Here is a 27015-nt window from a genome sequence, read left to right as displayed (position 1 = left end):
TCACTGCATCTGCCTTCCCACTTACTTTTGTTTAACTCTAATGTCGCAATCTAATCAAAGCTTATGTGATCACAGGCATGCTGCTCGTTTGCAAGTCTGTCTGGCTCTGCCTAGTAACTGTGGATTTCACTGGATAATTTAAAACTAATTTCACAGAAAAACAGAAGTCTCAAACACAGGCATGAGTTTCATGAAGTTCAGCAGCCAGCTAATAGGAGAGAGCCCCTGCTAGCACTTTGAATGAAGGAAAGGCAGGAGCGATTTAAATTGTCTCTTTTGTTCAGTTTGCCCAGAGCCTGGGAGGAAGTAGCAAACAGGTGTGAGTACACACATTTTAACTGGACCAGAAGTCTACACATAACTTTAAACCAGCCAAAGTATGTTTTCTTTTGACCACCAGACAGGGCAGAGGTTGGTAGAGACTATGGGAAGGAGATCTGAAGCCACTTCAGAAGCTACTGCAGTAGAAAGTGCATCTGGGGACACAAGAAAGGGATGGGGTAGTGTGGAAAAAGACAGGACATAGAGTTATCACAGAGTATGAGGATTCTTAAGAAACATGGGGAATCCGGAGCTAAATCAATGGAGAAATGCAGACTATTAAGGACAAATCCATTGCTAACCAGACTTCATTACTCCCAGAACAAGTAACAGGGCTATGGCTTATGTCCCTTCACTGGCAATAAGTACAGACCATCTCAGATAGAGCTCCTTCTAAGGATTCACTCAGATTATTTAGCTTTCTAGATCAAAGTCAACAGCTTCAAATGAATCTGGAAAACAATGGCATGAATGGCCTTATGGGGTAACATGAAACTTCAGCTTTTATTGATATCGGTGAAATGAGATCAATAAATGCAGTCGCATAACCTTCCAAAGCTCAGGCAAGTCTAGTTAATTCATTATAAATGAGTGTATCACCACTTGCTCTGTTCAGGTGTCAACACTTTTAGGTTGAGATAATATACAGAATTTACTGGTAAAATTTTTACTGTGTTGTCTTTCTAAATAGCGTGACTACAGTATTCGTGCTATTCCTGATAGTGTAGGGCTTACAGAGGACCCTTGCCCAGCCTTAATAAAGGCATTTGTAAAACTGTCCATAGAAATCTCTGCATATGGAATTAGGCTGATCCTGGAGAGCAATGGCAATGCCCTTACTAATTCAAACATTTTCTTATTAAGAGATTTTAGTACTCTCATTAACATTAATGCATGAGAGCAATATCTTGTTAAAAGGAAATACAGTGTACTGTGAAAGAATGCTGCAGAGAGGAAGATTTCCACAGGGCTTAAAGATCCTTGGCACAGGATACAAATGAGAGTGACTTCTGTGTCTCAGAAAAGTTACCTTGCTTTGCCCATAGAAGAAACATGGCTCACTGAATTTAATTAAATATTGCCCCCAGGCTTGATTCCTATAGCCAATGAGTTTGATGTTAACTCTTCCTTATACATTGCAAGTTACGAATGTACTGATTTTATATAACTTGTATGTGGGTTCCACTGCTTTGGAAAATCCAAGCCAAACGTTGTATGGATTTCTCAAGCATCTGAATACAATTTGAAAACTTGTTCAATAGAACTGGATAAATCTGGAATAAAATCCAGGAAAAGTTATAGACTGCTTACTTGTTCATCTCCCAGTTCACATACATTTTCAGGTGAAATATTATCGAGTTAAATTACGGAAGTAAATTTGGATCACCAAAGTAAGAAGACAAACTTAATCTATCCGGAAACATATTTTTGTTTCCGGAAGTTTTAAATCTTCAATATTGGGGAAAAAAGTATATTCAGCAATTCATACTGGGGCCTGATGCCATCTATTCTAGTGCCTGTTGTGCCCTTACTGGTAATGCTGCTATGAAACATGACTCTAGGCATACTCAAAGGTGTGGAATTAAACTGCTTCTTTCATGCCTTCATAGCTAATAGCTTTTATCAGGTTAGTATGTAGACTGATCAGAGGAAGAGGGTTTAAATACTCGGTGACTTGTCACACTGAGGCCTTCAACTGTTTGAAACAGTAGATTATTTTCAGACAGTTGCTGCTGTTCAATCATGCATTTTTGTTTTGTGATGTATATAATCAGTCACTATATTCACAAATCCAAGATTTCCCAGTGGGAAAAGTTTTAAAGATAGGACTTCTATTACTTTCACGTCTTATCAAAATGGAGGCAAGCAACACATGTTTTCAGCAGCAAATATCTTGGGAAATATACTAAGGGCTCAATCCTGCAGTTCTCAGAAATTTTAGGATTTACTGCTACTGACAGATAGGTTAGGACAGTATGCTAAGCCCAGATCTATTCTGCGTTCCAGACAGAAAACTCTTTTAAGGGAAAAAACAGGGAGGCTATCAAATTCCAGACCAAAAGGCTAATACATGTGTCAAAAAATTTACTCAAAAGAATGAATATTAGTTTCCTCAGTTTACACATTATCAACTTTTTTTTGCGACCAAAGCAGGAACAAAAACCTCTAACCAGTGCTAAAAACTCCCTTCACAAGCACTAAAGAACCTCTTCCCAGTCAGGAGAAACAGACAGATTTGCAGCTGTCCTTTGCAGCATCTGCATATCCAAGTCTGTGACAGCCCATCAGCACTAACTGCAGACACACAAAATGGCTGCACGCCTTCTCTGGGAAACAACAGACCTTGGTGCCTGCACATACCTTCTATCGCTCCTGACAAATCTTTTGCATTTTATATGAAGTGGAAAGCAGACTGTGTGCAGCAAATCCACCTAGATTTGCTCCATGTATTCCACCAGGAGCTTAGATTCTTTTGATATATTAAAGCCAGAAATACATTAAGTCACTGACAGACTGAAACATTTTTCTCAATATGGTGATGTACAGTGATGTAACATCACTGAGGCCCAGACAGTTTTGAAATGTGAGGGCAAATCATAGGCCTCTTAGCTTGCTAGATGCAGTCAAAACAGTATCTAAGATTTCAAGCCTTATAAAATTTAAGGAACACCAAAACACAGATCCAAGCTTTGTCTGCTACATCCACCTCTATTAATATTGTGTTAGAATATTCCCACATGATGAGGAACGTGTCAAAGATAGGCCAGCTTTGCTTATGCGTTATTGTCCAGAGCAGAAGAATATCCACAGTTTTTACATTTCAAATCTCTGTTTTGCTTAAACATCAAAGTTATTTCCAAAGCCCCCCTGTGAGAATCAAGACACAATTACTCTGAGTGCTGAACAGACAGTTGGTGTAGAGCATGACTCTGGACTGAAGATTTTTTCCCTTCTCAGACAAGATATCTGTAGCCAACTTTGACAATAACATTTCATACAATTCTTTTTGATTAGAAATATGCTCAGAAAACAGTCCATTAAAACTGAATGAAAGGTCAAGTCTCCATTTGGGTAATTATGTTGTTTTCAAGAGTGATCAGAGTACTATGGTAACGTATTGTGGATTAGTATCTGCCACCATATGGCACTTCAAAATGACAAATAGAAACAACGCATATACTTTGTTACAAATGTAAGCAATTTTATAAACTGTTTTACAAAATCAACCCTTGCTATTAAATACAGGAAACCTGTGGGATATTTTGTTGTGAGCATTGCTGTTCAGGTACAGAAATAGCTGAGGCCATCAGGTCCCGGGCAAATCTTTTTTTACTTCTAATTATTTTAGACTTTTTCATTTGTACTATCTAAGAAATCTTTAAGGTATCTGTAGCCCTAAGGAAACATCTGAGTTGCTTAAATACATGCTTAAAAGGCAAAGCAAAGACACCCAGGTGCAAAGGTTCAGTACGTAGTTCTACTAAAATCAACAGAAAGAGAAATCCTATAAATTTCAATGGGACAGAGTTTTCATACCAGGACTGCTGACAGGAAAAAAAAAAACCCAAATTGTTCCTCCTCCTTACTGCTTCCCCTTTCTGCAAATCATGAGATGGGTTTAAAAATTGAGAATTCAAAAAGAAAAAAGGAATTTTTTTTACCTTCTCTTTTCAAATCTCTGAAACATACATAGATTAGTTCTGAAGTTTTTCTGCAGGAAGAACTGCAGGGGTTTTTGTTGGTCTTTCTTTTTCAAGAGAGTTCTCATATGAATTAGGTCTTCAGGAAGAAATTACAAAATCCTGTGAAATACGATGCTTTCAAGAGCTCAGAGCAGTGTATAATGGTAGGCCTTGGCAGGCCTGGACAATGCCCACCTGGAAATTCTAAGCTCCTGCTGCCGGGCAGTGTTGAGCAGAGATGGCAGTGCTTTGGCACACAAGTTTGAAGAATGAGTTTGACAAGGGTGCCATGTCACTGGCACCATCCTTCCCAGCTGTGCCAGGCACCTATAGCAGATCCTGGGCACCACCCAGCCCACATCAGCTGCCGGAGCTGAGTCAGAGCTGCTCTGCCCTTGACCGCCACAGCCTCCATCTTGTCTGTGCTCTGCTGAGGGACCTGTCTCCCTCTTCAGAACTGCTTCCTCCAGTAAGAGGCCGGTGACAGACAGCCAGTCCTTTGCCTTTCTTGGAGAGTGACACTCCTCTTCTCCAATGAAAGCCCACCTCTCTGTCAGGCAGGGACTGTCCTGCCCCGAAGGCGGCTGGCAGGGCCGAGGGCGGGGCAGGGCTGAGGCGGCTGCCTCACACCTCAGCCTTGTGGCAGGAATGTGCCTCCCTGCTTTGAGCTTCACCTCTCAGACCGGGATGAAGTAACTGAGACAGACAGAAACTTCCCCCAAACAAGACAAACAGAACTGTTTTGATAAAAAACCTGCAGAAACAAACCGTGCGAACAATTGCATGGAAATCGTGCAGCTTCTCTCCTACCTTATCATTCCAATTACCTTCTCCTAATCTACACAATTGAAAGGTAATGAGCAGTATTTCCTTAAACCACATTAAATAACACTGTCAAAATGCAAATTTATTCATTAAGTATAAATGAGTGTGTTAAATATTCATGAATTGTTGCTTGCAGTATATAATTAATCCCATGGTCTGTGTGTCCAAAAGCATTTAGAAGATAAAGAGTTGAGAAAATGCTGCTGTAGAATGATAACATTTAAAGCATGTTTTTAAAAGCAAAGGTCGCCAGCCCTTTGGATCCTAAACTGTTACCAGTGCTTATAATTCATTGTAATACCTCTTCAGCATGTACACATGCTTTCATGATTCAAGGTTTGTATCCTCAACCCTTGCTGTCTAATAATATATTCAAGGAAAGAAATACTTGAGAGCGGAAGGTGCTATTAAATTATCCCATTCACTACTGATGCACTCAAATTAATACAGTACTTTTCACATTTTAAAATTCCCAAGGATTGCGAAGCTGTCCTTGAAAAATGATGCAGTTTGACTCCCTGGCCCTCCTTTTTCTGAAAAAAAGTGCATTCTGACACTTACTTGAACTGTCACTAAGGCTGGTTGTCATTTCAAGTATCATGAAAGATAAAATAAAGGCTTCAGCACCAGAAAAAGACTGGCCTCTTTTTTTCTGTGCTTTATAGCCATTTGTGGATGCGAAGAACAAACCCCAAGTCCTGTACTAAGCTTTAAGTAGGAGCTCCCGTTGATGCCAATGAGAAGTACTGCATGTAAAACACTGGATGTTACGGCTCAATGTCCTTAGCTTAAATATTCACTCTTTTCTCTGCCACTCTTGAATTCACGCTGCTTCCTTTCACGTCATTGAAACTGCTTTCAGAAACTCCTTGTCAGTCTGCTTCATACTTTCTGGGAAGAATCTTTGAGGTACTGATGAAAAGAAGCGATTTTCTCAAGATAGCATGAAGACATAACAAAAAATAAAATCATGATAGTGTTCATAGTAATTCTGTCCACAATCACTTGATGATCTCAGGTTGCTTACTGTATACAGCTTTCAGCTAGTTGTGCAAGTATAAACTCTGCAGTCTCCTCTTCCTTCCACAGCACTTTTTTTAAAAGTATGTCAGTGACTTGATTTATGAAGTTATAGTGTATGACATTTTTACCATGTCATTTTGTGTTCATGTGAATTAATCAACACAGTGCCAAAAGTGATTCACAATTCCAAGTAACTCAACCTGTTGTTCACAGCACACTCCGTAGAAACAAGTTATTTAAGAAGAGCTGTGAGGCTTTTTTCGTGTTTTTCCTTGAAAAAAATATAACAAACGGTATTTTATTTGTGTGCAGACATGTTTTGTTCATTCAGAGCCAGCAAGAGTATCTCTGCATGGCATGGACTTGTACTGTACCATGTGGACATATCCTACAATTAGGTGCTGGAGGATTTTCAGTTTCTATGGAGTATCTTCAGGGGACTTATCTGCATAGCTGTCTTCCTAGTTCTTCAGAACTAATACATAGGACAAGGAAGCAATAAGACTTTTTGCTAGGTGACGTCACCATAGAATCACAGAATCACAGAATAGTAGGGGTTGGAAGGGACCTCTGTGGGTCATCTAGTCCAACCCCCCTGCCAAAGCAGGGTCACCTACAGCAGGCCGTACAGGACCCCGTCCAGGCGGGTCTTGAATATCTCCAGAGAAGGAGACTCCACAACCTCCCTGGGCAGCCTGTTCCAGTGCTCCGTCACCCTCAGAGGGAAGAAGTTCCTCCTCATGTTCAGACGGAACTTCCTGTGCTTCAGTTTGTGCCCATTGCCCCTTGTCCTGTCACTGGGCACCACTGAAAAGAGCTTGGCCCCATCCTCCTGACACCCACCCTTCAGATATTTATAGGCATTTATAAGGTCCCCTCGCAGCCTTCTCTTCCTCAGGCTGAACTAGCCCAGTTCCCTCAGCCTCTCCTTGTAGGGGAGATGCTCCAGTCCCCTCACCATCCTTGTAGCCCTCCGCTGGACTCTCTCCAGTAGCTCTTCATCTTTCTTGAACTGGGGAGCCCAGAACTGGACACAGTACTCCAGATGAGGCCTCACCAGGGCAGTGTAGAGGGGAAGGAGAACCTCCCTCCTCCTGCTAGCCACACTCTTCTTGATGCACCCCAGGATCCCATTGGCTTTCTTGGCAGCCAGGGCACACTGCTGGCTCATGGTTAACCTGTCGTCCACCAGGACACCCAGGTCCCTCTCCGCAGAGCTGCTCTCCAGCAGGTCCACCCCAAGCCTGTACTGGTGCATGAGGTTGTTCCTCCCCAGGTGCAGGACCCTGCACTTGCCCTTGTTGAACCTCATCAGGTTCCTCTCTGCCCAGCTTTCCAGCCTATCCAGGTCACGCTGAATGGCACCACAGCCTTCTGGTGTATCTACCACACCTCCCAGTTTGGTGTCATCAGCAAACTTGCTGAGGGTACATTCTAACTCTTCATCCAGGTCGTTGATGAAGAAGTTAAACAAGACTGGGCCCAGTACTGACCCCTGGGGGACACCACTTGTCACCAGCCTCCATACATCAAGTGTCTTTCATCAATCAAGTCACTAAGAAGATGAAGCACTTCAACTTGTAGTGCATCAGAACAATGAACTGAACATCTTTTTGGAAGTGCTGACAAAAAGAGGCAGTGTGAGACCAAATGGATTTGATTAGCGTTATTTGAAGGCCTGAGCAGTAGCGCTTGATGAACTATAGGCGCTGTAAGAATAGGTTGAAGGCAAAGTTGGTCACAGAATGCAGGATAATGTTTCATTGTATCTATTAAACAGGTAAGTCATCAAACCCTGAAGCCAGGCAGCTGCAATCCAAACACTGCTGATGCTCAGTTTACAAGACGTTTCTGATAAGTGCTTTGTTGTAATTAAAAAGCTGTCCAAGTCTACCCAGATGTGTTGTAACCAGTACCTTATCTCCTGTGCCAAGATGAGGACAGACCTCACCTGTCAAAGACAACTAAGTTAGATAGCTCTCCTCTGGACAGGAGAAGAGTTAATCAGAAATTCTCTGGTAGAATGTTTTGCTTTTTCCAGTGAAGAATGCTAGTTGGTTGTTATTAAAATCTCCAGTAGAAAGATGCAGATTTTGATCAATCTTCTGACAAAACAAGCCAGTTCTTAATCTGTTTGATTTTTTGGCAGTTCCTCTGCTCACTTTACATACCATCTCAGAACATAGACTCTCTAGTTCCCAAATTCTGGCCATCCAGAGGAGAGATGGGAGCTGCAAGCCCAGGGACTGGGCTGCCCATGGAGCTCTGGTTTCCTCTGTGCAACAACAAAAAGAAGGGCCCAAGCAGATGTGTTAGAACAGCCTACATTTTCATTTGAAAACAGACATCTTGCACTCATCTCCTATTCTCCCCTGCCCAAATTTCAGAATCCTCCAGAGGCAGAAGTGCTTTTCAAAAAAGGACAGTTAGGGATCATATGTAGCCAAACAAATCTGGGGAAAAGGCTGGAGATACAAAGATGATTGGAAAGACTGTTTTTGCAAAGGAAAAGTAGGTAACAATACAGTGTTCCTGCACAGCCTGGGCTCAAGGTATGTCTTTAAGATTGAACAGGTGTCCAGTGTCAGAGATCAAAGATCATCATCAATTACACATTAAGCACCAGTGACTCTGCTTCATGGGGGGTTGTCTCACAGACCTCAGACAAGTTCAGGGAACCCTGAACATTGCTGCAGGAGAAGAATGCCTGTATGCTCCTCTAGGATATTATCCCTGGTGGCAAATGAAGGAAGACAGGAAAAAAAGATCATGAACATGGAGCATCTGTCTTTTGATGCAGGTGAAAGAATGGCACAGTTTGGGGGGCCTCCTGTTCAGTAGGAAGGCAAACAGCCTGCTAGGGAAGAGGCTGAAAATGAATGCTAAAAGGGGAACTGATGAAAAAAAAACAAACCCAAACAAACAAACAAAAAAATGAGTCCTCGTTCAGCTTGAAATCAAGATGGCAAAACCAAAATTAATCAAGGATGTAAAAGTAGTAGATATTCTACAAACCAATACTAAAAAGTCTGGGTAAAAAAGGAAAGGAATCAGAACTACCTATTTATGAATGCAGTAGGGCTGGTATTACTGACACTAGATGGGAAGAACTGCGTAACTGGAACATTAAAATCAATGGTTATAACCTATTTTGGAAAGATCAAGTAGAGAAAAGGGGAAGAAGAGCAGAATGCTATGGTAAAAAAGACATAGTCTGTTTTCAGGACACTGGCAGCTCAGAAGCAAATGATCTTGAATGCAATGGATCAATAGTCTAGCAGATAAAACACTAGATGGGATAGTAGCTGCTGTCTGCAAATCACCAAATCATAGAAGAAAGCAGGATGACTGGATGCCTTTGCACCTTCTATAATGTGTAGGAGCAAAAAAGCTGCACTATCATCCAAGAATTCAGTCTGCCTGACATAAGCTTAAAGTTTCATGATGCTGGTACTAAAACCTCTGCAGAATTTTTGAACATTATATATGAACACTTCTTAAACCAAAAAGGGAAACTCTCCAAAAATGAGAATTTTACGTGAGATCTCATCTCACAAATAATGGAAGAGATCAGAGGACTTGATAAAAGAATTAAGTATTAGTGGCTATGATGATAACTTGGTTGCCCCGTATGGGCATAAAGAGAATGAAGCCAAAACAGTAATAGGGATGGTGCAGTCATCTTACCAAACTGAAAATTATTGTGAAGGAGAATCAGCTAGGAGAGACAACTGATCAATAATTGGAAAATACAGATATTTTACTTAATAGCTGAAAAATTAGGAAAGAGAGCTGTTTAAAAATATCTAGCTCAAAGGGTTAATGAAAGCCTCTACATAGTTATAAATCAATGAAATGACAGAAGAAAGTTGATAACACTGAATATAGATTAGAAGTAAGGAATTATGTAAATAATTCCTCCAATAACTGTAGCCAAGTTGTACGGAGAAATTTATGGCCAGAGAATTAAGGACAATATTTTTAAAAAACATTAGGAATACTGACAATGGTATCAGTTCTTTATCAGATTGAAGTGGAAGACTTGTTAACAATAATGAAGCCAAGAAAGAACTGTTCAATAAGTATTTGTGCTCAGTATTTAAGGAAAAGACAAGCAATTGGTGATGCTGTATGAGGATGATGAACTACCAGGCAACAAAAAAACGCAAAGGAAAACATCAAATGGAAGCTACTGAAGTAAGAAATGTTTGCATAGGAATCTTCAACTAACTTGTATCCAAGAGTTGTTAAATTGCTGACAGAGGAATCTCTATTGTTATTATTGCTTTTTGCTAAGTCTTGGAACAATTGGGAAAGTTCCAGAAAGCTGGAAGAAAACTTATGTTGTGCTAATATTTAAGAAGGGTAAACTTAATGACCTAGATAATTACAGTCCTGTCAGTCTGAAATTGATCTGGAGCAAAGTAATGGAATGGCTGACAGGGGACTCAATTGCTAACTAATTAAAGAGAAGAAATATGGTAAATGCCAATCTAAGTGCAATATGGAAAAGAGATATTGTCAAACACATTTGCTGGCTTTTTTTCCAATTGTGACTACAAGCAAAACACAACACTGTTGATATACTTTGATTCCATATGACATTTGATGTGATATTCATGACATTTGAGTTAAGAAACCATGATAATACAAAATTGACGTCGCACATTAAATGAATTGAAAACCAGCTAACTGACATTTCAAAATGAGAATTTAAATGGGGAATGATCACAGAACAGGTATTCTGCTGGGATATCTTCCTGGGCATACTCTAGTTAACATTTTTATCAACAACTTGGAAGAAAATCCAAAGTTTTGCAGAAGACTTAGTCATTAAGGGAGAAGTGGGTAATAAAAAGAAAAGCTCACTGTGACTAGTTGATGAGGATTACTGGGTGATCTTGTGCAAACTAATGAAGTAGGATCCAAAGATAAAGCCACAGGAACAAAAACTTCAGGCGGATAGGCTGGCTATTCTGTAAGGGTTTGAAAAGTTCTAAAGGGGATAATTCAATAACAGTTGTTTTACCTGAGTATCTGGTTCTATGACAAATAATCAAATAAACTTGCATTCACAGTCCATGCCACTACTATTAAGTATGAATGTACTTACAGAGTAATATATAAACCAAACTGTCCTGCACGGAAAAAGCATGAAATGAAGCCATATTACAGCATGCTATTAGTATGCATTCACAGCTCATGCTGCAATGGTTCTGAAGGGAATATTACTGTATATTCAGAGAATATGTCTGAAAAATAACGCACAGATTCTTAACAAGCCCCTTGGCAGTGTGTCAAATTCGAAGGACTCTCAAAGCTTAGCATGTGAATGGCATTTCTTCCCTTTATTTAGTTTTAGTCTTATCACAGAAATCTTTTTCTTTCCACTGCAGTGGCTGACAAAGTAGCCCAGTTTGAAAAGGAAACAAATCAAATCTCTGTGCCATGAGTGCCTGAGTACCAGAATCTGGCCCAAAATAAGATGGTAACAGTTGCTGCATTATATATGCCAGTGCTCACAAACACACCTGGAATCTCTAATCCTTTCACAAACCCAGTTAGTCTATATGGAGTCCACGGCATGATGCAAGAGAAGTTACGCAGGTCCTCCTCATACTCTTGCCAACATCATAGCTGCAAGTAGAGGTTCATACCTTTTCATGAGGTGTGATCTGTCCCACAGCCCTTCAGTATCATGCAGCTCTCTCAAGCATGTGCTGAATGCGAACTCCTAAGGGTTTCAGTGACTTCACTTCTGAGTGCCATGCTTGAAGGATGCACCCTTTAGGGATAGGATCCAATACACCTGTCCTACAAATCTCCATCTCTGTGGCATGTGTGCGCACAATGTGTGTTTTAACACAAAGAAATAAAAACATGAGTTCTTTTAAGTGCAGGTTTTGCAGCTGCGTTTACCCAACATTACTGGATATGTTTAGGACAGATACTGCAAAAATGTCTTCAGTCAGTTAAGAAATAGTTTAGTCATAGTTCATGTTTGTGTGCAGCAGTTTATAATACTTTCTAGAACAGAGATCTTTATTTCTTTGAGTTCAGTGAACTGTCAGGTATTATTATAATGGCATACACATAAACAAGAATAAAAGTGTTTAGCACAAAATCATGTATAAATTATGTCAAACAACTGGAAAATCATTTACATTTATTCATATTTTAAAATAACCCAGGCACAATTTTGCAAGTACATAGAAGCACATTCTCCAAATGGGAGCAAAAAGTAGCATATAGCAAGAAAACACATGGCAGAACATCTAAAATAAGGACAAATAGTATGAAAGTTTTCTAAGCCTATAGTGATATCACCTATGAATACACGTCAGCATTACGAAAAGGCAACCAAAGAATACATGTAATAAATAGCATAACATGAACTTTCTAAAGAAGTTTATGTTAACAGCATATAGTAGCAACTGTCTAAGAACAGAAGAATGCTTGTACACTGTATATACATGCACATATGCACACATATACAGATACAACTGGAAGGCCACAAGAACAAAAATACCCTGGGAAAATAATGACAGGAAATTTTATGTGTGATGCAGTATATAAAAACAATATGTGCATTAGCAAGCATCCAGCATGTTCATGATAAAATCACATCCTCAAGTGGAACTGCAGTTAACTCTTCACCAAACTAAGCACTTTCCATGCTGTATCCATGCTGGATTGCTCTGTCCTATACCACATTCCTGACTTGTGGAGCACATTTGGACGCTAATCTTAGGAGGAGCTGGGAGCCCTTGATTCCCATGATCTGATAGGACAAATCAGATCTCAGATTTGAAAGAAAAATACCTATAAAAAAAATACCCATGCAAAGCCTGAGGGGGGGGCAAAAACACAACAAAGGGCTTCTATTTAGCCAAAAGATAGGCTAACAGGAATTTCACTTTCCTGTGCAGCAGTCCAGTATAGTGGCCTCACTTAAAAAGTTTTAGTTTGCATGATGGAGTGGTCCTGAGGATGTGAACTAGATTCCTTTTGGATGAAACTAAAAGATGTGCTCCGATCATTCATGGCATTTAGCTCATGGGACCAAGCTAGAGACTGTGTATGATGTGGAGATCAGGTCCTTCGCACCAACAGTTTCAGGCTGCAGATCTGATCCAGCTGAGCTAATTCTTTGCTAATGTAGACATAGGCTTTGGAAATATACAGAATCAATATGTACTCTAACCTATATTTAGCATGTAAGAGATTAGTCTTATTTGTTCTTACTTGCCACTATCTGGAAAAAAAAAAGACTTTCCCTGTACACACTCTTTGTATTTGCAGATGTGTTGTACGTATGCCCGTGTATGAGGAGGGGATAGATAAACAGCCAAAAGAGCAGTGAGCATGCAATTTTTTTTTCTCCAGCCATCCTCAGAAATACTATTTTCAGCAACAACAATATGAAAAAACTACAGATATCTTAGCCTGTCTTCTACATGTGCAATTCCTGTTACAAAGATACTCCCATAAATGTCAAAAATCTGTGATCGCTGCCCTTCCAACATCTTGACACTACCCATGTCAATAAAGTCATTCCCAATGTTATGCTCAGATGTGTGATTTCCTTGTAACAGAACACAGAATTGTGACTGAACACTAGAGTAGGATCCCAAAAGCAAGTTTAACTATTTCTGATATTCTGGTGAAAAATGTCACATTTAGTAAATATTTCCTGACTGGTTTCAGCAATTTATTTGCTGCCAGCTGCTAATGGCACTTACAGAGCTCCAGCAAAGTGTTTTGGGAACACATGATATGAGAGAAAGAAAAAGCACTACTTATGCTGCTTAAACTACGTTTACACACAACTTACATTATTTATTACAGTGAGAGAATAAAACGTATAACATGCTATCATGCATAATACATGGTAAGAACATGCATCAGTTCAAGTTTACAGTCTCTTTATGGACAGTAAATCAGAGCAGCAGTGGCAGATACTGACAGCTGTGTATCACAAAGAATTCCCAGAAACAGCAGCAAGTAATGCAAAAAAGATGCAAAACCAGCTGTTTAAGACACCCATAAAATGGTGAGTCTTTGTGAGTTAATGCTACAAACAATAACAAAACCCAGTGATAGCTTTCCCACCACATTCAGAGAAACTGAGTTCAGCACCTGAGGTGAGACTGTGCCTCAAGCAAGATTGTGCTGCTGACCTGAGGGAGCATCATTGCTCTGACACCCTTCACTCCTCACTCCCAAGTTAGCATCACCACCCTCCTGGCCCTACAGAAGGGAAGGACGGGGCAGACTTTGTGCAGCTCACAGGCTGCGGAAGTCAGGTGGAGAACACACTCCATCCAACGGGGCCGAAAAGGGCCCAAAGCTGCAGCTTGGTGGGGAGCCTATGAAAGCTGGGGGAGCAGGCCCAGGGATACCACACAGATTATTATGGCTTCCACAGAAGCCTGTCTTTCAATGGGGAGAGACTCTCTCTTTCTCCTTCAGCCCCTTTCTGGAGGGTTTTCCTAGAAGACTACAATCCAGAACAGACATGAGACTTCTGTAGATTACACAATACAAGGTTTACAAGGTGTCATTAGCTATACATCACAACAATAGCCAGAAAAATATGTATGAATCTGGTGATTGCCTATGTACCATATCATTCTTCACTCCCCCACGATTAAGTCACATTCCTCTGCACCCTCTCAGGAAAGAAGGTACAGAATGAGAAACATCTGCTGAAAGTGAAACACTTTCTCCTCAAAAGAGCTATGCCTAGTCAGGAAAAGCAGACCCTTTTTAGTAAATACATGACTCTCTGTTGTGCACAGTACATCACAATGCCCACAGACAACTCCTGTGTGATCCTTTGGCACTAACACAGAATTTCACTCTTGTGGAAACTCTAAGGTTCGTCATAAACAAACCCCAGACTTGCTTGAGTACAACTACAGACACATGCTATTTCTGAGATACATGCAGAAAAAAAAAATCAGCAAAATATAAGCATCAGTATGTAAAGTGCTTCTGATTTTCTACTTACTAAGGGCACCATCCAGTTATAATTTAATTCTTACTTACTGGATATGTCCCCTGCTTGAGCATCTATGCTCTGCTGCCAGCAATCTTTGTGTGGGGGTCTTACTTTTGTCCAGCCCATGAGCAGGTGAATAAAGACCATCTGCATCAGCCCTCCAAGTGTTGGATGGGCTCCCCTTTGTTAGCCATGCAATGCATTGTGCGCACATGGTACTTCTCAGACAGAACACTGCTTACCTTAGTACCCAGGAGTGGAAAGATTTTACTGGGATGGGTGCTGTACTCATGAATGTGCTACAGTGATTTCCATTAGTTTTGAATAGAGTCCTCAGAGAGTCATAAATCAGTGAGTCTTCAGAAAAGTTAAGTTGTGTCAGGCTGACTTCTTCATCCCTGGTGTTGCTTATATAGAAATCTTTAACAACACAGAATTTGCCTCTACTTTTTCCTGTAAAGGGCATGTTTTCCCATTGCTGGTAATTCCTAATGGAGAGACTAGCACAACAGTTCCACACAGAAGCTAAAGGCTTTTGAAGAAATAGAATACTTTGGAAAAGTGTTTCCAGGAGAGATCAATGGGTACTCCTCTCCTCAAGCACTTTAGGGGCATTATTTAGAAGTTGGAACACCATCTGTTTCTGAGTAGAACTCTTCCTCAGTCCTGCCCGCTTACTGATGTAACTGATACAAGCAGTCTGCAGATGGACCCTCCCAGCCCATATGGAAAGGGAATTTGGCTGGATACATAGACTACTTTTTTCTTTCTGTAAAGAGGTCTTGGTATAAGCAGAGGGATGTGATCTAGACATCTAGTGAAGATAAGCAAGTTGGAATCATGTCTGCTGTGTCTGTTTGGAAATGCAAAACCCAGTTTTTAATGTTATTCAGTTAATTACCTGTAAATTAGTAATTATCCAATCAAAAATATTTTTTTTGCTAGGAAAAACTCTGCTCCTATTTAAAACTCTTTTTTCCTTGAAAAAATATTAAATCAGAAGGCAATGCAACATAAAACATAAAGTGTATTAAAATTTAAAAGTCCATTAAAACCAAGGTTACATCAAGCCAAACAACAAATGCCTTTTTTTTTTTTCCTTCACAAGGTGTGTTTTAGAAAACTAAATTATAAACCAAAACATTTGGTGACTAATTAGCTGATAGATGCCAAAAAAAAAAGCCAAATTATTTGTGAGTATTCCTCTACTAGCAGCAATGTGAAAATCTATTTTGAAAACCTCAGGTAAACTCCCTGCTTGTTTTATACACGAGTAGCTGATTAAAATAGGACTGCTTGAATGAATAAGCAATTAGGATCTGATTATATTCAGGTAAACTGTAGTAGGCTTTATTTTAAAGAATTAATAAATGATTCTCAGCTGATGTCTTAACTTCTCTCAGAAGGTGAATCAAGGTCTCTTACTATACAGCCAAGTACTGAGATTCTTCAGAACAGTGCTGATTTTTAACAGATTTCGATGAAGTCATTTCTTTGTTGAATCATCTTTAACACAGCGGTCACAGTTCCTTACTCATATAATAAAAATCATGCAAATATCTGTTTAGTTTATGCTAAAGACAGGCTCATTTAAATAAGGGAACTGATGTTCATTTACTCTAGTGTGAATGAAGCCTGCTGCAATATTTCTAAAAGTGGACCTGCTCTTACTGCAATCCAAGAAGTGAGCAACACTTTTACTTTGCTCTGTGACAACTGCACTCTAATAATCTCAATTTTGCTGTACATTTAGCTGTTCCCACAGCTGTATTTTTCTTAGCTAGCCTTTGCATGAGATATTGTTCCACACAGCATGCAAGCACTCTACAAAAAACTTCAGTATGAAGCACATGTTCTACAACAGATATATGGTGATTTGGCAAGTCTTTATCTTTAAAACTTTCTCAGGCTTAAAAACTGCCTTGCATGTGAGCACAGCTCCAGCAGAATCCTGATGCTGTGCTCATTGAGGAGAAAGACTATGCTTTGTGAGGACACTTCTCATGTAAGCATGTCCAGCCCAACTGCACTTCCATAATAACTTTCTATTAACCTAAAGACCTTCTAAATACAAGTTCAATTTGACTGATGTTCTCCTTTTCAGCTCCTCTTCCCACGAGGGAGCTATAGGTTTTCCCAGGCTGCCCTGTTCAATAAATGTGGAACGTTCTCCCTAGTTCCGCATGTCCTGTATTCTTCAAATCCTGCATTACAATTTTTTTATTAGCTTTCCATTTATCCAGCCATCCATCTGAACTGAAAAGATACATATGCATACGGTGATAAATCTAGCTCACTGCCTTTTGCTACTACCACTCTTCATCAGTCCATTCCCCCTCTTGATTTCATCCCATGCTATATTAGCCTACAATTGATTGTAAACTCCAGGGACAAGAAGCAGCCATTTTAAATTATTTTTATATTATAGCATTGCCTGCAGCCTTCAGACACTTTGGACACCTCTTCAGCAAGGCATTATACAAATACCTTGGAAACGAGAATATCTGTCTCAAGAGCTTACATGAAAGTCAGTCACGACAGGGAGTAGGAAAATATTATTGTTCTCCTTTTCCAGATGGAAAGGTGAGACATCAAGTCATACAAGAAGTCTGGGAAGAGCCTGTATTTGAATATAGATTTTTATCCAGGATCATAAGCATGGCCCCAGCCTTTGTCTGACAACCAGCATGAACCCTTACAGCACTAAAGTAAGCAGTGAAAGCTGAACTATATTAAAAATAAAATCAGAAAGCTGCATTTACAGTAGAAAATAGAAGGGGCAAGAGAGATGATGCCCTGGCATCAGATAGGAACAAGAAACCAATGATCAGGAGGAGGAACACTGGTGAAGAAATTTCCTCCCCATCCTAAGAGTTGCAGCTGCTGCTGAGTGAATATATATGCCACGAACATATAAAATATAGATTTATATATACAAATATACAATAGCAAAGAGTCAGTATACAAATACTTACATGTAAAAATAGCTCTTTACTTTCCCCTTTTCATGATTTACAAAAGCATACAAAGTTTCCTGTGGTTAATGTTTAAGTAGTGTAAGTAAACCCTGTGTGTCATGTTCCACACGTATTTCTTTCAAGTGTTCACAGTATTGGCTATTACAGTGTTGAATCTGACATTCCGGACGTTAAAATATTTGTAGGACACATTCTAAACTTAAAGCATTAACTCAAATACAGTTTAAATAAAACTCACATGTGTAGTTGAACTATGGTCATGTTACAAATGAGTCTGCTGGAGTTGAAAACTTTCCATGAAAGTAAGCTTGGAAATATATACTTCAACTAGAGATTAATATATTTTAAAATTCTTGAACTGCGCCTTGATGTGCAGATAATACTGCGAGATGGTGAGTTCTTTCAACTCCATCTGAAGCAACGCAAGCTAAGAGAACTCCGTATTACAAATTATCCTCAGTAGGAGAGTGGATGGACAGAACAATCCTCCATCAGATCCAGACATGCTGTCACTTTCTTCAGCTACCCAACAGACAAGAATAAATGACAGGTACCATTGTTTTTGTGTTAAGAATCAATGCTCTGCAGCATTCCTCATCAGGAAAGTGCTTTATGGACTTAAACGAATCCTCATAACTCCCTTGTAAGTTAGACAGATACTATCCCTGTTTTCAAAGATAGAGCAACTGGAGATTTAAAATAAATTTATGATGGCTGCATGGGAAAAACTGTCAAAACACCGGTATTTGGATGTTGGAGCAACTCAAAGGCACAACTGGATCAAATGGAGATGTTCATGAGACAACTTCACACTAACCTGCTTGGGTACTGACAGCAGGCTTGGTACAACATCCAAAGGTTCATCCTGGACTGCAAAGCACTGTCTTTGCTAAGAGCCATGCTGCTGGAGCCAAACTGTGGGACAACAGCCTCCAAAAGTACAAACATCATCATCCAAGATGGTGCAGCCTGACCAGTGTGGAAGGAAGCTGCATTTCAGAAGTTCTGAATTAATCAGGAGCCTTGAGTAAATAGTATCCTCTCACGTGGGAGTTGTGTGCAGTTCAAGAACCATATTTAGCTCATCTCTAATTTTACCACATATGCAAGTGCTCACACATACCAATGTATTCAGGTGTGTTTTAAAATTTACTCACACATAAACCTTTGAGGTCTAAATTTTTTCTCATTTTTCTTGTAAATTTCTATTAATACCACGAATGGAACTAGTGCTGCAGTACTGCAAATGAGCTACAAATACTAATTTTAATTAATTAAGGTGATGGAGAAGTTTTAAAGGACCACCCTGTTCTCTTTGTGTACCTGTATATACAGGAAATCTCATCTGTCTTTAACTGCTACTGCCTTGAAATAAAATCCAGTTAAAGTATAAAGTGCATTGTGTGGAGTAAAACCCTAAGAAATAACAAACAATGTGTCTGCCTTCCATAGATCGATTAATTTTGCTTAACAGCTGAACCATCGACCCTCTTCATCTTCTAGTTTTTAGCTTAGTGTTACCTAGGCTGAGAAAGGCCAGCCAGATGTAAGCAAAATTATTGTAAACTGAGACATTTTTGTAATATGCTGTTAAGGTAGAGTTAAGAAAACCAGTATCAAGACACTGTCCAGTTGGGATGTGTAAATATTATTGTGTGCTTCTTGGCCCATTTAGCAAATACTTTCTTTTCCGTGATAAATCTATGGCCTCCGTATGGAGCATTTTCATGGAGAAAGTATTCCTCACACTCGTCTCTTCCTGGCTCGTAATAGTGGTAGGGAACTTTATGAAAGCCTTCTGACCTAGGGGAAAAAAAGATACACTTAAGTATTATTTTAAATAAAAAACATTTATATATACTACGCTTGAATTCACTGAAATCCTTTCCATGTGGCATCACCTGAGGTCCTTTGGTAAACTGTACAAGGGCTTTCATTACAGGATGATTTGTATGAATTTCCCTACAGAAAACGAAGATAGGTGTATCTCTCAAACTACACAGATCTTAGCAGTCAGTAAGAAGCTGATGGTCTGGTTCTTACGGGTACTGCACATTTTATTTAACCTGGGACAACTCAGCCCATAAGGCTCCATCCCTAAGCAAAGTCTTCTCTTTGGATAGTCCCAGCTCTTGAAACTAGCTCTTGAAATGGCTGAATAAGGCAGTTCTAAGAACAATATACATTTTAGGTAGGTAACATAGACAGAACAACAGCTTTAAGGAAACCCATCCTTCTCTGCTGACAACAGACTGAAGTGCTATCACGCTGTTAACTGGTTTTACATCAGGGCTATACAATGCCAGCTTGACTGAACTCTGTGAGGACAACTTTAGTCCTGTCACCCTTCGTCTCAGGGCGTCTACTGTGTTTTCATAAACAAAGAACAACATATGTTCATTCCATCTGGATGACTCACTCAATCAGTGAGATCTGCAAGTTCTAAAAAGTCAGTCTCTAATGTTAAGATACCGTAATTAAACAGCTGTGACTCATATTCCCTTTTTTTTTTTTCCTTGGTTTTTTTTTTTTAGGGTCTGCCAGGAATGAGTCCCACACAGGAGTAACACAGAATGCAGAATGAGGGTCTGCACAAAGACTTTGGTCTAGGAGCTGAGGACCCGCTGGGCTGGCTACACGCAAGTCTTGAACCAGCCTAGGTACAGAAGAATAGATTTGTATTAGTATCATACAGTGTTTATGACATTTCCTGCTTTTCTGAATGAGAAATCGTTTCATTTTGTATTTTGCTACCATATACTGCAGATTAAAGCATTTAACTTGGACTTTTAGAAATTGTGTTTAGAGCTATACTTCTGACAATAGGATTAATCCATTGTCACTGTAAGGCCACTAACAGCAGTTGGTTGGAATTTATGTCAGTTTACTGTGATAAAGCTTGCAGGACTTGTTTTATTATCTAATTAGAAACCCCTTACTACTCAAAACAAGCTATATATAATCTGTAACGTTCAAGTAGGTTGCTCAATGGTGGTGAAATGTAATTTCAGGTAACTATCCTGGGCTAATCAGTTTATTTCACTTCCAGGTGTATTTGGTATTCAGAGAACTAATACATTCGTATTTCCTCTATAGGTTTGTTTTAGCAGTAGAAGTAAGTACATTTTGTCAGAAGAGTATGAACATACTTTGTTTCCAGCTAATTCAGAAACTGCAAAAGATCTTTGATTAAAAATAGTTCCTTCTGACATCTGATGGTAGATTTTGTAAATGTTTTTATTTTATCAACAGCAAATGCCATATCAGGACTAAATATGCTGACAATAGTGTCACATCAATGCAAAACACAGGGATGTGAATGCCTGATCCATTTTTGGATTTATGATATTAAAATCGCTTGTGAAATTTTGACAAGACATCAGAATTGCAAATGCATGAAAATAATTTCCTGTGATCTTACTTGCAGTAGGTGTCATTTATCATCCCATAGACGTGAATTCCATAGCAGGCATCCATAGCCAAAATTAAGGTAAACCAACCCGTACTGAGATATGAACCTGACTGGACTCTGTAAAAATACAACATACACAAAACAAATCGCAGTGAGAAATTATCAACACTTTGTCAAAGAAATAGAATATATTACCCGGGACAAAATGCTTTAAGCAACTTGACAGTTTGTCAAAACCATACAGTTATTTTGAATTGTTTAGAGATATGCTCTCATTCTTGCCCGCTTGGGGCCTGAAGCTATTGTCCACAGAAAAAATACCACGTTAAATATTTGAAGTCAAACAATGCATCTCCCATAAGACAGAAAATAATTCATTTTTACATCCAAAAGATAGCAATTAGTAGAGTGTGTAAAATGAGACAAAGTTCACCAAAAAGCAAACTACTGGCAAAGGTTGTGCTGTGTACATTTGAGTATGCACCATCCTTTTCCACAGGCAAAATCTTAATCTGCAGTGGGCTATCCTCAGCTTGAAAATTCACAGAGTAATGAAACTTGTAAGGATATTTTGGTAGAAACCCATCTAATACAAGGCTTTGAAAAGCAGAATTCTGTGCATATCCCTTTACATAACTTTGCGTTATCGTTCTTTAAGATAACATAGCAGAGAGAAAACCACAAGAGGACAGTGCCCAGATTGATAACCTTTGCTCAGATAAGTAGTTGTATTAAATCAGTCCAAAAGTATTACCTGCATGAGAGAAAACAAATGATGTGTAAGGATTTGGCTCACACATTGGCTTATGTGAGCATATGTCTGCATTGTTAATTGCAGACCAAATCCTGTTCACTCTACTCTCACAAGTGTTACCAATAGGGGACTGGGAGTCCACAGAGCTACCCATATAACCTGGGCAAGCAAGACTTACTGCCTTAAAACCTCATAAGTAATCAGAACATACTTAGCCCTCACTGCTTAAAAACTGACTGAAGTCCAGCTTTGTGCATGTATTGCTTTCAGTTTGACTGAAATAAATGCAAATAATTACCTTAAAATTATAAATAACTTGTCCAATTTCCAAAGAAAGATATCACAAAAGTCATAAAACCATCTCAAGAGAGACCCAACTTTGGCTCAGTTTGAGAGAGTTTGGTGTGAGGCAGAGGAGAAGATAATTTAGCTTTATGCCACATGTTTTAGCTCTTAGCTTTTGGGTACAGCAGGGAGCAGTCTGTTCTCCACCATAAGTTAAAGAAGACTAAGATTTGCACACAATTAAGTTTTGTTGCAAAAGAACTCCCAAGTAGGACTATGTGAATCTGTTATTGCCATCAACAAAATCTTCTGAAAACATTTTCATCCTGGGGTAGGAATAAAGCTTTCATGTGGAAAAAAAAAAATCATATAGAAACTTATCAAGCCTGTAAAGCCCAATTTTCCTGTGAGTCAGAAGAACGAAACTCAGGTGTTTCTTCCTCATTCGGAGCAAGAACGTACTATGGTCTCCTGTCTCCCAGGTAAATCTGCCAATCTGTGGCTTTTGGCTCAGATTCTGTGTTACTTCCTTGCTTTTTCTTGTTGGAAGTTTGACTAAATGCTAATTATGATGATGAGTGAAAAAGTAGTTGTACAAGCTTTATAATGACATTTACATGACATACAGAACTGAGATTCAAATTCCTTCTCTGATTAATACCTTTTATTATGGATGGTAGAAAAGCTCCAAGAGCTTTACATTCCTAAAGAAAATCCAGTGCACTCCAGTTTAAACAAATCTTATTTTATTATTGAAAAACAATTACCTCAACTCCCAGAGAGTTTTATTGTACTCAAGAACAAAGTAGTTTGGGCTGCATCTTCTCTTCCTTGCCCATGCTTATCATCCTTCATGGGTTAGCTGGTGTGAACTTCTATCCCTACCTTTCCTGAAATGTCCTTTTCCTTGGGGAACTCCTAAATATTTGTGTAGCTGCTTTTGTAAATGACTATTCTGGAAACAATAAATAAAGGGTTAACTTAGCACTGAAGAATGACAAGTGGGAACAAAAGGCAGGGTGTCAAATACCCGTGTTTTGTTAGCTGGACACCAGCTATAATTGTGCTGCTTTACTTGACATCTTTGTAGCCACAAAATTGTACCTCTGTTTATCTGTCCCGTTAAGATTTTCAGTCCTTCAAACAGAATATTCTGCTACTGTCCAGCAAACAGAATTCCCAATCCGATTAATTTTAATTCTGCCATGATAAAAAGCTGCATTGCTTCTAACTTGCTTTCTGTTCTTGCACCGGAAGAACACTAGCCTTGAGCTTTTAAACCCATTTAGAATCATAATAACCATTTATAAGAACACTACAAAGATCAGGACACTTCCGATAATGGAGGTTTATTAGAGAGTACTATATTGACAATAGCATCTAAAATTTGCTATACTCAGGAGGAAAAAGGATTTTAAAAAAAGCATTAATCAATATTTCACATCTTATTTTAACACCATTGGACCTTAGTCCTCTCATCTATATACTATATTGGCAGGATAAATAAAAACTGCGGAGTTCCCAGATACATTCCTTGGGAGATGAAGTACATGAGAGAATACAGATTATATACTTTAAACCAAAGCACTTACATTCCTCCCATTTTTTCCTCTGAAGATATGTAGGGATGCAAGGGAATATACTTAAGCAGTGGGGATTCTGGATGATTTGGTAACACCTTAGAATTCAATCTGATACTGTAAACATACTTTCAACATTCTAATGAAAGCAGTATTAGAAATGTGAACACAATTTTGGCTGTCCCTAAAAAGTCATAAATCTCTGAATAGCTTTTAAAATATCATCCCATAAAACTGTAGTGCAAAGCAATGTCTCAGCCCTTGCTATTATGCTAACACTCTGCACTCAATTTCTTTCTCTACAGGAGAGTTTTACATGTTTTTTTGGCCAGGGCTTTTTGAGACTTATTGGAAAGAGTTCCTCTTGTTACTGCAACTGCATTCAGATTTCAAATTTTACACTGAAAAGAAAAGAATGTTCCAGTGTAGCAGAAGGCTACGTTACTGCACAAATCTGAGGGAAGGAGGACATTAACCCCAAAACAGGGAAAACAGAAGTTTGTTCAACAACATCCGTAGAACTACTATAGGCAAATCTATTGTGATATATCTGTGTGCAGCAAATCCAAAATTGTTCCCTATGGCTCACAGTGACTTTTTCTTATACTCTAAAATTAATGAGGCACCAGATCTAGGCAGGAAATTGTCTCAACAGCTCAGGAGAAAATAATGCACTACTTTTCAAAAAATGCATTTAAAAAGAAGATGATTTTGCTTTCAAGACATGATTTACAGCTGGATGCAGCAATAAAAAGGCAATGCTCACAAAAAGTTACTTTGTCTGTTTATCTTGAAAATGAAAGCTTATTTTGCATACTTTCTACATATTAGGATTCTTAAAGAAATATTAGTTACTGGGATGTAATTCATTCTGCTAAATACCATCCAGCTTTTCAGAAAAGTACATAGGCATGTGCTTAACATTAAACACATGATAAGACCAATGGAATAAACATAATTAAGATGCTTGAAAAAAAGCCCAGGCTTGCCTGCCTTGCTCTTAGCGAAGGTTTAAGTGCTTAAAATGTCATTATTTCATCTCAGAATATAAAAGTAAGCTCCAAGATTAATAGTTATTTGCAAGTTTCAAGTCTCAAAACAGAATTTGCATTTTTTAGTAATGCTTTCTATAAACTCTAGAAGAAAAACTCACTATAGTTTCTCACACCACCTTAAAAAGGAGACTTGTCTTCTATATTTTAGAAGGAAATGGTAAAACACACGTTTAGGATTGCCGAAATTGTAATGTGTGATACTTCCAGAAGATATTAAGTAACAAACAGCTTGCCAAAACATTAACTAGACACTTTCCCTTTTTTGCTTCATTTCAAAATATTGCAGTAAAATAAAATTCAACAATGACAGATTGAAATGACAAGATTCTCCAGGCCAATTAATTGACACAAAAATTATCTTTTCATAAAGGCTGTTTATAGACTATAATCCTCAGATGACCCTCCCACTAAACTCTGAATCAGCGGCAGCTTTATTTGCAGCAGCTTGTCAGGCCCCTTGACTAATAAATAGGTATAAATAAGGATATTGGTTTAAAAATACTAAGAAACCTGTAATCCACAGAGTGGAGGCTTCATAATGTGAGATGTCTTTCCAACATAGTAAAAGATTTATAAAAATGATTCAAAATAGATAGAAATATTTTCAGAACTATGTCAAGATTAGCTTAGACTGTGTTCATGTAGACTTATCTCTGGTACTTACTTGTATCCCCAGTGCATGAAGATACCGTTAATCATCTGGGAGGGGGTCAGTATACTCTGGTTTTGCCTGGCTCTCTGCTACTCGCCCTGTGTCAGCCTCATCCGCGACTGACCCTCAGGAATGAGGGTAGAAGGTACATGTCCCCTCTGCACTCCCTTGGTAAAGACAACCAGATCTTTTTCTCCTTGGTTTACTATAGGTTTTTGCATTGCTGAATAATAGTACGTTTCCTTACTACTAAAAGTATGGAAAATTTATCTGCAAGCATAAACTGGTGATCCATTACTATATTCTATACTAATCAAATTAATGCTACCATTGTACTTAGGTGACTGAGATTTCTCTTACTGAGGAAGCATCTCAGAAAATAGCTGCTGAACAACTCTTCCTCTTTGCCAGATTAAACGCCCACATTCCCAAGTCACAGATTTGGTCTATGCCTCCACTTCATATCAAAAGTAGATCTGTAAATGACAGATTAGAATGAGCTGACAGAAGAATACTGCCACGTCTGAGATAACAGCAAGGCTCATTTTCCTAGCACCTCTCCTTTAAGGAGCACATGTAATTCTCATGCCAGCAAGCTGTTCTCTTGAAAGGAAAAATGAAAGTACTTTCGGTACAGGAGAATGGTAAGACTCTAAATGCTGAAGAGTATTAGCACTAGCCTAGATTTAATTCTGTTTTCTGTAAGAGTCAGTGCTTTGCTGCCAATAATATCATTACACACTTTCTGCAGAAAAAAAAGCACAAGAAGAGCAATGAAGATGCAAGGGCAGAGAATTGATTTCACCTGGTAAAAATGTTTCCTATTTCTGCATTATAAAGATACCTGTTAGGCAGTTGTTTATCATAATTATTCATTCTTTTGTACATGTGTGTGTGTGCATGCATGTGCTTGCTTTGCATTCCATAGCAATGCAGGACATCTAATAATAAACACCCATGCCCCTCTAGCTGTGAGCAGACTGTCTCACACATTCAAAAGCCCACATGGAGCTTCAGGTCATTCTGAAAAATGAAACATTTCTATATGGACAGATGTTTTATTATCCACCATGCATGATTTTATGCAAAGTTTAAACAAGTGGAATGCATTATGAACAGCACAGGCCACATTCCAGATTCAGACAGCGGGTGCACCTAGCAAGAAGTACCTGGGATGGAGACGTGATGCACTCCTGCCAGCCCGAACTCTTGATAGATCACCCTTACTCTGAATCTTGAAAATAAACTGCAGTCAGATGGCATACTGTCCAATTAATCTCCAGAAATATAGGATTTCTATCTATATTAATACTGCACCAATAGAACACAGAGGACAAGAGTCCATTCCAGTTGAATTTGCTACAAACCTAGTAAAGGCTACTCCTAACTTCCAAACTAGCCCATGGGAATCTCCCCTCATAATCTGATTTCAAAAGAGATGTA

The 27015-nt window shown here is 39.0% G+C and overlaps 1 protein-coding gene across 1 annotated transcript in view; it reads right to left on the bottom strand.

The window, feature by feature from the left end:
- Nucleotides 1–12001: 12001 nt before the first annotated feature.
- Nucleotides 12002–27015, bottom strand: part of ST6GALNAC3 (ST6 N-acetylgalactosaminide alpha-2,6-sialyltransferase 3) — a 232240-nt gene continuing 217226 nt past the window's right edge. Inside the window, exons 4-5 of the mRNA XM_075424725.1 lie at nt 21256–21363; nt 12002–19637 (exon numbers count right to left, since the gene is read on the bottom strand). Of these exons, the coding sequence (XP_075280840.1) occupies nt 19451–19637; nt 21256–21363 (295 nt within the window). The 3' untranslated portion in view covers nt 12002–19450. The remainder of the gene's footprint in view (nt 19638–21255; nt 21364–27015) is intronic.

The sequence above is a fragment of the Opisthocomus hoazin genome, chromosome 6, assembly GCF_030867145.1.
Source record: "Opisthocomus hoazin isolate bOpiHoa1 chromosome 6, bOpiHoa1.hap1, whole genome shotgun sequence".
NCBI lineage: Eukaryota > Metazoa > Chordata > Aves > Opisthocomiformes > Opisthocomidae > Opisthocomus > Opisthocomus hoazin.
Note: the sequence above shows the minus strand (reverse complement) of the source record. Positions and strands in the feature narration are given on the sequence as shown.